Source organism: Dendropsophus ebraccatus, chromosome 6, assembly GCF_027789765.1.
Source record: "Dendropsophus ebraccatus isolate aDenEbr1 chromosome 6, aDenEbr1.pat, whole genome shotgun sequence".
NCBI classification, from domain to species: domain Eukaryota; kingdom Metazoa; phylum Chordata; class Amphibia; order Anura; family Hylidae; genus Dendropsophus; species Dendropsophus ebraccatus.
Genome location: NC_091459.1, coordinates 141,880,197 through 141,891,954, shown reverse-complemented (window position 1 = coordinate 141,891,954; position 11,758 = coordinate 141,880,197). Strand labels below are relative to the sequence as shown.

The following is an 11,758-nucleotide window of genomic DNA, read 5'->3' as shown; positions in this document are numbered from 1 at the left end:
CCAGGTGTTACTTTGCTGCCAGGTGTTACTTTGCTGCCAGGTGTTACTTTGCTGCCAGGTGTTACTTTGCTGCCAGGTGTTACTTTGCTGCCAGGTGTTACTTTGCTGCCAGGTGTTACTTTGCTGCCAGGTGTTACTTTGCTGCCAGGTGTTACTTTGCTGCCAGGTGTTACTTTGCTGCCAGGTGTTACTTTGCTGCCAGGTGTTACTTTGCTGCCAGGTGTTACTTTGCTGCCAGGTGTTACTTTGCTGCCAGGTGTTACTTTGCTGCCAGGTGTTACTTTGCTGCCAGGTGTTACTTTGCTGCCAGGTGTTACTTTGCTGCCAGGTGTTACTTTGCTGCCAGGTGTTACTTTGCTGCCAGGTGTTACTTTGCTGCCAGGTGTTACTTTGCTGCCAGGTGTTACTTTGCTGCCAGGTGTTACTTTGCTGCCAGGTGTTACTTTGCTGCCAGGTGTTACTTTGCTGCCAGGTGTTACTTTGCTGCCAGGTGTTACTTTGCTGCCAGGTGTTACTTTGCTGCCAGGTGTTACTTTGCTGCCAGGTGTTACTTTGCTGCCAGGTGTTACTTTGCTGCCAGGTGTTACTTTGCTGCCAGGTGTTACTTTGCTGCCAGGTGTTACTTTGCTGCCAGGTGTTACTTTGCTGCCAGGTGTTACTTTGCTGCCAGGTGTTACTTTGCTGCCAGGTGTTACTTTGCTGCCAGGTGTTACTTTGCTGCCAGGTGTTACTTTGCTGCCAGGTGTTACTTTGCTGCCAGGTGTTACTTTGCTGCCAGGTGTTACTTTGCTGCCAGGTGTTACTTTGCTGCCAGGTGTTACTTTGCTGCCAGGTGTTACTTTGCTGCCAGGTGTTACTTTGCTGCCAGGTGTTACTTTGCTGCCAGGTGTTACTTTGCTGCCAGGTGTTACTTTGCTGCCAGGTGTTACTTTGCTGCCAGGTGTTACTTTGCTGCCAGGTGTTACTTTGCTGCCAGGTGTTACTTTGCTGCCAGGTGTTACTTTGCTGCCAGGTGGCTATATGGAGCAGAGATAAACAAAAGGTTATCAAGCAAAGAGGTGCATTACATATAGCTATTGCATAAAGTGCATAACAGTTTAAACAGTGCAAACAAGTAACACTATAAAGCCATGTTTACAAGTTCAGTATTAATCACGGCCGTTGTTTCTGATTCACAACACAGCCGTGATTAGTATTTAACTTACATTGTGCTACAGCTAGAGGGAATCCAGGCTGGAGTGGATACACATAGTACATATATACATACACATAGAAGACATGTCAGTGCACACAATGGAGCGTGCAGCACCGGACACATGCTCCATTGTGTGCAACCGAGAATTTGGATGCGGGCGCACACGTCCAAATTCATGAGATATGAAAATCATCCAGCCGATACTGTAATACTGGCCGGGATGATCTTCAGTAACACTGGCCGTGTCACAGAACAGCCAATGCTATATGTGATGCAAACATGGCCTAACTCTGTAAAGGCAAGTATAGAGTGTTAAGGTTCCCCCAGTATACAGCTGCGGGGATATAAGGCGAGGGTCACACTGCATTCACAGCCTTTCCCCTAAAATCCATGTGGACTTCTACGTCCTATAAACTCTTCCTCCAGCATTATCCTGTTATACTGTACAATAATGGACGGGAGCGGAGAGCCAGACGGAGCACATGAAAGGGAATGGGGTCTGTCAGGCGTCATTCATGATTATTGGATAAGAGGAGCCTGTGAGACAGTGTGAGCCTGGACTAAGGACGAGGTGGAGGTCTTCATCTTCTCAGGTCTTCTAGATGTTTCCCGGACCAGGAATAGAGTCTAGGACAATGTATGGGGCCTATTCCATGGATCGATAATCGGCCAGATTCGGCCAATTATCACTCGGTGGAATAAAGAAAACGATCAGCCGACGATAATGTCATCGGCTGATCATTTTAGGCCCAAACTTAAAATCGGTCACCCACCGCACATCGATGCGTGGAATAGAGATGCGCGACCGACGATTCAAGCAGCATTCATTACCTAGCAGGGCTTCTCTTCTACTCTGTCTTCATCTCAGTCCCGCTCGCAGCATCAACTAGAGGGGGCTGACTGAGCTGTCACATCGTTCAGCCAATCACAGACCGGGACCGCCACGGCCAGTGATTGGCTGAGTGGTCTGACAGCTCAGCCAGGCAGCTCTGGAGTTGATGCTGCGAGCGGGACCAGGATGAAGACGGAGCGGAGGAGAAGCCCTGCTAGGTAATGTATGCTGCTAGGACATCAGTAACAATGTCCCTGCAGCCCTCGCTAAACGATCGGGCCGTGGAATAGGCCCAGTAAAAGAGCGCAGATCGGCACTCGTTTACATTATTGATCGGCGCGTGGAATAGGGCCCTTACAGTAGCCGTATCCCATGCAGCTGTGCTCCCCCCCTTATCTGACAATATACTGCATGAGAAATCACAGTCACCCCCAACCCGGTGGATGCCACCCCTCTACCAAGAGAACCAGGGACAATGGAAGGATCTGCTATACTCACAGCTTACTCCACGACGGCCGGGCGGCAGCAACAGCACAAGATGGATCTTATCCTAAGAAACAAGAAGCAGGAGTAAGCTGACGAAGCCTGAGAGACCCCGGGTGAGGAGCGCACTGACCGACTCTCCAGAGAGCGGCTCACATCATAGGAGGAGACCTCTCTCTGAGGTCGCCGGCCATATGAGCGGCCGTGCCGGGTGCTGCAGCTCCTCCTGATCCGGGCCCCATAGATCCCACAATACTAGTCTATCCTGAGGATGGGCCGGCAGTGTTAAAGCTTTTATACGTGACGTCCTTTAGCCTTAGGCACACGTGTCAAACTCAGTGCCTCCAGCTGCTACAAAACTACAATTCCCATCATGCCTTCACAGTGAAAGCTAGAGCTTGGCTGCCTAGGCATGATGGGAAGTGTAGTTTTCTTAACAGCTGGAGGGCCGGAGTTTGACACCACTGAGGATCTCATGTCTGTCTCTTGGGGCAATAGTGGAATCCTGCTCCGTGCCTACTGGTGCCCATATAACTGGTCAGAACATGACAATCCCTCTAATGCTGTGGCCCCAACCTGTGACTCTTCAGCTGTTACAGAACTACAACTCTCATCGTGCCCTGACAACCTCAGGTGCATTGTATTTCATTCTGAGACTCTCCAGCTACGTTCCCATCATGCCCTGACAATCCTTGCCTGATGGGAGTTGTAGTTTTGCAGCAGCTGGGGAGCACTGCTGTAATGGATCCTATACCCCCCGATGGTGGCATTGTGCAGCAGAATATCCCCATGACTGGCACCACTAGATGGCGCCTGTGTGTGCAGACAGGTTTGATACTAAAGGAGTAGTTCATAAAAAAAAAAACTTTATAAAAATCAACTGGTGCCAGATATTTGCCATTTGTTTATTTAAAAATCTCCAGTCTTCCAGTACTTAACAGCTGCTATATGTCCTGCAGGAAGTGGTGTATTCTAGTCTAAATAACTAACAAAATGGTGCTCAGCAAAATGAGGTTACCAGGTTCTATGAAAAAACACTTAAAGGGGTTATCCAGTGCTACAAAAACATGGCCACTTTCTTCCAGAGACAGCCCCACTCTAGTCTCCAGGTCAGGTGTAGTTTTCATTTAAGCACCATTCACTTCAATGGAACTGAGCAGCAAAACCCTGCCCAAGCTGGAGACAAGAGTGGTGCTGTCTCCAGAAGAAAGTGGCCATGTTTTTGTAGCGCTGGAGAACCCCTTTAACACAAAGGGCCACTAAGCCCGGTAGACGCGAGGTTAACCCCACAAGGATATAAAATGTAACTTTTTATAAAGTGGTGATTTTAGAAACGTGAAGTAAGACCACCAGACTGACCGCCCCATCATACACTGTGTATATCTGCCTATCAGGTGCTAATTGAGATAGTCTGCGGCTCACACAGTGTTGCACTCTCTATTAGCACCTGATGGGCAGATATACACAGTGTATGATGGGGCGGTCAGTCTGGTGGTCTTACTTCACGCTTCTAAAATCACCACTTTATAAAAAGTTACATTTTATATCCTTGTGGGGCTAACCTCGCGTCTACCGGGCTTAGTGGCCCTTTGTGTTTCAGTGTTCTCTCCCGTCTGACAGTGCTCTCTGCTGCCACCTCTGTCCATGTCAGGAACTGTCCAGAGCAGGAGAGATTTTCTATGGGGATTTGCTGCTGCTCTGGACAGTTCCTGACATGGACAGAGGTGGCAGCAGAGAGCACTGTGTCAGACTATAAAGAATACACCCACTTCCTGCAGAACATACAGCAGTTGATAATCTCTGGCACTTTATGGCATCAGTTTATTTGAAAGAAAAAAACCATTTGGTGAACTCTCCTCTGGGGGCAGTGCGGTGTCATCTATGTGTCTGTATGTTGGTGTACTCCATCCACTTACATGGCCAGACGTCTCTCTCTTCTCTCGTTCTTCCGAGCTTTACGCTGGATCCTACTCTCCCTCTTCCTCTCAGCCTCTCGCTGCTTTTCCAGCATTTTTATCTTCTCCCTATTGTACATAACACACAAATCCCCTTATATGTAACTATATAAAGAGCGGGAGACATTAGGACTCTGTACATTTACTGTATTATACACAATCAGGGGTATTCCAAGACTGAGGGTTATCCCCGGTGCACAAGACTGAGTGTTATCGGTGCACGGCAGGATATGCCCCATGACTGCCACCACTAGATGGCGCCTGTGTGCACAGACAGGTTTTATATTAATGTCTCCCCAGGGGGCAGTGCGGTGTCTATATGGCGGTGTCATCTATGTGTCTATGTTGGTGTACACCATACACTTACATAGCCAGACGCTTCTCTTGCTCTTCCTTTTTGCGAGCATGACGCTCCATCTTCTTGTCCATTTTGAGCTGTCTCTCAAAATCTCTTGCCGATTCCTCCCTAAAACACAAATCATTCTATAACACTATAAAGACCAGGAGACATTAGTGGGGGGTCTGAAATCAGAGACCCTCACTGATCAGGAGAATGGGGTCCCCAGTTCTGTGAATGAATAGAACAGGGTACATGGAGCTGACCTTAGAGAACCTTCTAGAAACCCATTCCGGAAGGTTCTCTGCTCTCTAGCCCCAGTGTAAGGGGAGCGCACAGTGTGATGGCGGATAGGAGAGGGTGGGGTCCTACCTGATGGGACGGAGGCGGGGGATCCAAAAGTTCTTTTCTATGTAGCCATCACTGGTAGAGAAGAGAACTGGGGTTAGGAGAACAGAACAGAAATGGAACCTACAGAAATTATTCTATATCCATATATAATGAGGAGTCCGCCATACCAGAAAACATGAGGGGCCGAGCGCACCGCGGAGATCCATCTGCAGGAGAAGCCATGGTAAGAAACATAACACAAGTCTCCACAACTAACACAGAAGCCGCCATATTTGTTACTCACATCTCATCCGGTCCCTCGTCCTCATCCTCAATCCTGTTAGAGGGAATAAGAGAACCAGAATAACGGAGCTGCCCTCACATCTCATCTCTAACTGAGGTAACAACGGCCGCCAGAGGCGCAATCAGAAGGAAGACTTACTTACCAGGGTTTGTTGTCATCTACAGCTAGAAAGGAAGAAACACAGACGAGATTTACTAAGATATTCAGTATAAGTGACATCCAACCCTTCCACCATGATGGTGTGTGAGGGGGGGGGGGGGGGGGGATAGAGGGTAGCGGAGAGGGTGGCAGGATGAATAGCGGCAGAGGGGGTGGCAGGGTGTGACAGGATGGTCGGGGTAATAGCAGGGAGATGGAGGTACTTACATAGCAAGACGCTTTCTGCAGACTATAGGGATAAAACAGGGATAAGTGAGTGCAGGAGGCATTGGGAGGTCTCAGTTGTTTCATTGTATTAGAGATACACACATATATACAGAGGGGTATGTACATATATAATAGATACCTCCTCCATATCACTGATGATGGAGATTATATACATACACATACATTGATACAGAGGAATATATACACATTTATCTCTTTCATATCACTGATACACATATACACAGTGGGAGATGAGGTTTGTAGAGTCGGGCAGGAGCACCAGTCAGAGACGGGGACAGAACTTATATTCTAGAACACGGAGGCTCCAATTTATTTATGAAAGTAAAAGTAACACAGCAGCTACAGGGACAAATATAAGACATCCTGCTCTTCTGACCTCTAACAGCTATACAGGAGAGCGGCCACAATACCCCCCAGGATGTCACCTCACACCGTACAGGTCAGAGCTCCGCACACCTCAGCCTGCCCCCTCCCAGGACAGATACGCACACAGCCTCCTCTTATTATTAGGACAGTGATGAGCAGTGGCCTCCTCCTGCCTCCTCTTATAAGGCCAGTGATGAATGGCAGCCTCCTACTGCCTCCTCTTATAAGGCCAGTGATGAGCAGCCTCCTCCTCTTATAAGGCCAGTGATGAGCGGCCTCCTCCTCTTATAAGGCCAGTGATGAGTGGTGGCCTCCTCCTGCCTCCTCTTATAAGGCCAGTGATGAGCGGCCTCCTCCTCTTATAAGGCCAGTGATGAGCAGCCTCCTCCTCCTCCTCTTATAAGGCCAGTGATGAGCGGCCTCCTCCTCTTATAAGGCCAGTGATGAGTGGTGGCCTCCTCCTGCCTCCTCTTATAAGGCCAGTGATGAGCGACCTCCAGCACCTGTGCTGACTTGGGCCAGACATGAAAACCTGGACTGGCCAGAAGGGAATGACAGGCCCCACTACCATCCTGCCCGTCATTCCATACAAATCCAGGCCGGTCTCCAGCCACTAGCAGGAGTCCCATAGGAAGTAGTTTGCTCTGGGTCCTCGGCCTTCCTGGATTCCTCCATCTCTCCCCCAGCTTTCCCAGGATGAGACATGGACTGGAGCCAGGTGCACATGTATGACAGGTATCAGGGAGATATATAGCCATCCCCGACCACCAGTCCTCTCACTGTCTCACTACATATATATATACATAGTTAGTTTTGCCGGGACTATCCTGATTTTGAAGGCACAGTTTTGGCGAATTAAAGGAGAATTCTGTCCAAAAACTATTTTTTTTTAATGTTATTTCATTAGCAAAGTTAGATGAATTCCTAATATACTCTAATTATGGGAAATGCACATATAGGGGGAGATTTATCAAACTGGTGTAAAGTAGAATTGCCTTAGTTGCCCCTAGCAACCAATCAGATTCCACCTTTTATTTTTCAAAGATTCTGTGAGGAATAAAAGGTGGAATCTGATTGGTTGTTAGGGGCAACTGAGCCAGTTCTACCAAATTCCTAATACAGCGGTCCCTCAACATACGATATTAGCGTGCCTTCACACCTACCGACTTGCAGCGTAAATCTTGCTGCAAGTCTGTCAGGTCCTGGCAGTTCACTGTCACTACATACATGCAGCGGTCTGAACGACCACTGCATGTATGTAATTCTGCCGGCCCCTTAACCCCTTCTGCTGCCTGGCTCCCGCTGCGCTCCCGCTCTGTATACATTACCTGTCTCTCGCTGCACAGGGTCGCGGCGTACTGCTCTCCTGCCCGGAGCTGGGGGTGGAGGGCTATTTAATACACTGGACAGAACTTCTGACGGAATCGGGTGGCAGGGGGGGGGGGGGGATTTTGGTTGATGATTGCACTAGGGGTTTCTGTCAGGGCGGGGAGGCAGGTAGCTAAATTTTGGGCAGAAAGGCACAGGAATGGCCATTACATGTAATTTCTCCATATACTGCGCCCCCTGCTGGATGCTGAAGGTATAGACTGGGGAGTCATGACGTCACGTTTTTTTTAGAGCAAATGTAGCCTGTCTGATCTAAAAAATTATGGGGAATAGCACTATATGTTATATATATATCGCCCTATATGATATATATATATATATATATATATATATATATATATATATAGCACTATATGTTATGTACATAGCCCTATATGTTATATATATATATATATATATATATATATATATATATATATATATATATATATATATATATATATATATATATATAGCCCTGTGGGGAGTCAGATGGGGTAGTGTGTGGAGGGTCAGGTGGGGTAGTGTGTGTGAGGGGTCTGGTGGGGTAGTGTGTGGAGGGTCAGGTGGGGTAGTGTGTGTGGAGGGTCAGGTGGGGTAGTGTGTGTAGGGTGATCAGGTGGGGTAGTGTGTGTGTGCGGGGGGTCAGGTGGGGTAGTGTGTGTGAGGGGTCTGGTGGGGTAGTGTGTGTGAGGGGTCTGGTGGGGTAGTGTGTGTGGAGGGTCAGGTGGGGTAGTGTGTGTAGGGTGATCAGGTGGGGTAGTGTGTGTGTGCGGGGGGTCAGGTGGGGTAGTGTGTGTGCGGGGGGTCAGGTGGGGTAGTGTGTGTGGTGGTCTGGTGGGGTAGTGTGTATGTGGTGGTCTGGTGGGGTAGTGTGTGTGTGCGGTGGGTCAGGTGGGGTAGTGTGTGTGTGTGGGGGGGTCTGGTGGGGTAGTGTGTGTTGGGGGGTCAGGTGGGGTAGTGTGTGTTGGGGGTTAGGTGGGTTAGTGTGTGTCGGTCAGGTGGGGTAGTGTGTGTGTGTGTGTGTGCATGGGGGGGGTCCGGTGGAGTAGTGTATGTATGGGGGCAAGTCAGTTGGAGCTGTGTGTGTGTCTGAGTGGGTCAGGTGGTGTAGTGTGTGTATGGGTGTGGGTCAGTTGGGGCTGTGTGGGTCAGGTAGTGTAGTGTGTGTGTGTGTGGGGGGGGGGGGGGTCCGATGGTGTAGTGTGTGTGGGTCAGGTGGTGTAGTGTGTGTGGGGGTCCGGTGGGGTAGTGTGTGTGTGGGGGCAGGTCAGTTGGAGCTGTGTGTGTGGGTCAGGTGGTGTAGTGTGTGTGGGGGTCCGGTGGGGCAGTGTGTGTGGGTCAGGTGGTGTAGTGTGTGGGGGGTCCGGTGGGGCAGTGTGTGGGGGTCCGGTGGGATAGTGTGTGTGTGTGTGTGGGGGGGGGGGGGGGGGGTCAGTTGGGGCTGTGTGTGTGGGTCAGGTGGTGTAATGTATGAGGGGTCCGGTAGGGTAGTGTTGGTATGTGGGTGGGTCAGGTGGTGTAGTGTGTGGGGGGGACCGGTGGGGCAGTGTGTGTATGGGGTCGGCTCAGTTAGGGCTGTGTGAGTGGGTCTGGTGGTGTAATGTGTGTGGGGGTCCGGTGGTGTAGTGTGTGTGGGTGGGTCCGGTGGTGTAGTTTGTGTGGGGGTTCGTTAGGGTAGTTTGTGTGGAGGGGTGGGTCAGTTTGGGCTTTGTGGGTGGGTCAGGTGGTGTAGTGTGTGTGGGAGGGTCCAGTGGGGGTAGAGTGTGTATGGGGGAGGGTCAGTTGGGGCTGTGTGGGTGGATCAGGTGGTGTAGTGTGTGTGTGTGTGTGTGGGGGGGGGGTCTGGTGGGGTAGTGTGTGTATGGGGGCGGGTCAGTTGGGGCTGTGTGTGTGTGATCAGTTTTAGAGTGGTTATACATGGGCCGATGGGGGCCCGATAATACCTGTAAACGAGAGCCAATCTGCTAGATCGTCGCTCATTACTGATGTTCTTGCAGCCCTTTTTTAAACTATATACATTACCTATCCACTCTCCAGGGATGCTTCTGCGGTCCGCTTCTCCCTGGGTCCCGCGCGCTCTAGCTTCAGAGTGGCCTGTCAGCTGATCGTGTATTTATTACATGGACTGATAATCGGGCGGATTCGGATGATTATCGTTCCGTGTAATAGTACCCTTAGTTTTAATTTTATTCAGACTATACGCCTTTCGCTGAATTCCTTTTTAAAAAAATTGGCGTACATGGCGGACAAGGATCCCTACCCCTGCCCTATACAATGATAGAGGGGGGTGTATATGATACCTCCTCCATATCACACATAATACCTGCCTGTATACATATATACACACCTATATAATGATACAGAGGGGTGTACACATATATACAGTATACAGTATATCTCCTCCATATCATACATAATACCTGTCTGTATATATACACCTATACAATGATAGAGGGGGGTGTATATGATACCGCCTCCATATCACACATAATACCTGCCTGTATACATATATACACACCTATACAATGATACAGAGGGGTGTACACATATATTCAGTATATCTCCTCCATATCATACATAATACCTGTATGTGTATATACACCTATACAATGATACAGAGGGGGGGGGTGTATACATATATAGTATGTATAGCGGGAGCAGCACTCGTGCAGATAAGTTCTTGTGGGGGGTGCCAGCAGTGTGTCCAGCTATGTAGACAAGGAGAGGAATAAACCTGTCTGTTTGATTTCATCTGGAGTGCCGTGGTGGTTTACCTTGTCTATATATATATATATATATATATATATATATATATATATATATATATATATATATATACATTTATACAATGATACAGAGGGGTAGTATAGAAATAAATATATAATAGTAGATACCCCCATCTATATATACCTGTACAATGCTACAGAGGGGTATAAATATATGTATATATATATATATATATAATGTATTTACCTATACAGTGATAGAGAGGCATATATATACTTATACAATGATCCCGAGGGTGAAAGAAAAAAATAATAATATATACATTTATAACAGAGGGCAGCTCAACAGAAATAGAGGGGGGGACCACCAGGGGGCAGCAACACAAACACACAGCTGTTACAGTACCTGGGGGAAGATTTATGGTGCTGCACTATACTAGGATTCTGCTTGTTGCCCATAGCAACCAATCACAGATCTGCTTTTACTTCTCACACTGCTTTGGTAATATGAAATATTGGTTGCTATGGACCTGTGATTGGTTGCTATGGAGCTGAGATTGGGTTTATCATATGTGATGTGGTTTGTGTGTGTGATGGTGGCAGCGCCCCCTATAGGCTGACACATGACTGCAGTGGACACACAGTGTGAACAGGCTCTTACCTTCATATCCAACATCATGGGTGATCTGTATTTCTCAATTATATAAGAACACGAGAACCTGAAGAAGAAGCCAGAAACCTCTTATTCTATGGATCTACTGGATCTCCAACAAATGTAAGTTCTATTGAGAGAGATTTGGGGGCGCAGGGGGCTCAGTATAGGGCGGGGGAGGGGCAGAAGATAGGGGCAATAAGGAGATACTTACACTGCGACTCCTACTCCAACTCTGAGGAGTTTCGAGCTCTGCAGCAGCTTATATCACCTAGGTGATGTCATAATGTGCTGCTGAGGTCACTCTGTGATGTCACAAAGGCCTACATTGTGCTGGGGAGAAAGCAGAGAGCCAATCAGAGAACAGATCATTGCTAGGTGTGATAGATAGATAGATAGATAGATAGATAGATAGGAGATAGATAGATAGGAGATAGATAGATGATAGATAGATAGGAGATAGATAGATAGATAGATAGATAGATAGATAGATAGATAGATAGATAGGAGATAGATAGATAGATAGATAGATAGATAGGAGATAGATAGATAGATAGATAGGAGATAGATAGGAGATAGATAGATAGATAGATAGATAGATAGGAGATGATAGATAGATAGATAGATAGATAGATAGATAGATAGATAGATAGATAGATAGATAGATAGGAGATAGATAGATAGGAGATAGATAGATAGATAGATAGGAGATGATAGATAGATAGATAGGAGATAGATAGGAGATAGATAGGAGATAGATAGATAGATAGATAGGAGATGATAGATAGATAGATAGATAGATAGATAGATAGATAGATAG

At 47.7% G+C, this 11,758-nt stretch overlaps 1 protein-coding gene across 1 annotated transcript; it reads right to left on the bottom strand.

Moving 5' to 3' along the window:
- Nucleotides 1-935: 935 nt before the first annotated feature.
- Nucleotides 936-11,238, bottom strand: LOC138795131 (putative uncharacterized protein DDB_G0271982). The gene is made up of 11 exons (XM_069974105.1): nucleotides 11,153-11,238; nucleotides 10,948-11,005; nucleotides 5,803-5,824; nucleotides 5,579-5,600; nucleotides 5,437-5,469; nucleotides 5,321-5,359; nucleotides 5,175-5,225; nucleotides 4,833-4,931; nucleotides 4,427-4,534; nucleotides 2,526-2,577; nucleotides 936-1,016 (listed from the first exon to the last, which is right to left on the bottom strand). The coding sequence occupies exons 2-10, from the start codon at nucleotides 10,963-10,965 to the stop codon at nucleotides 2,529-2,531; spliced, it is 441 nt and encodes a 146-aa protein (XP_069830206.1). The 5' UTR covers nucleotides 10,966-11,005; nucleotides 11,153-11,238; the 3' UTR covers nucleotides 936-1,016; nucleotides 2,526-2,528.
- Nucleotides 11,239-11,758: the final 520 nt, after the last annotated feature.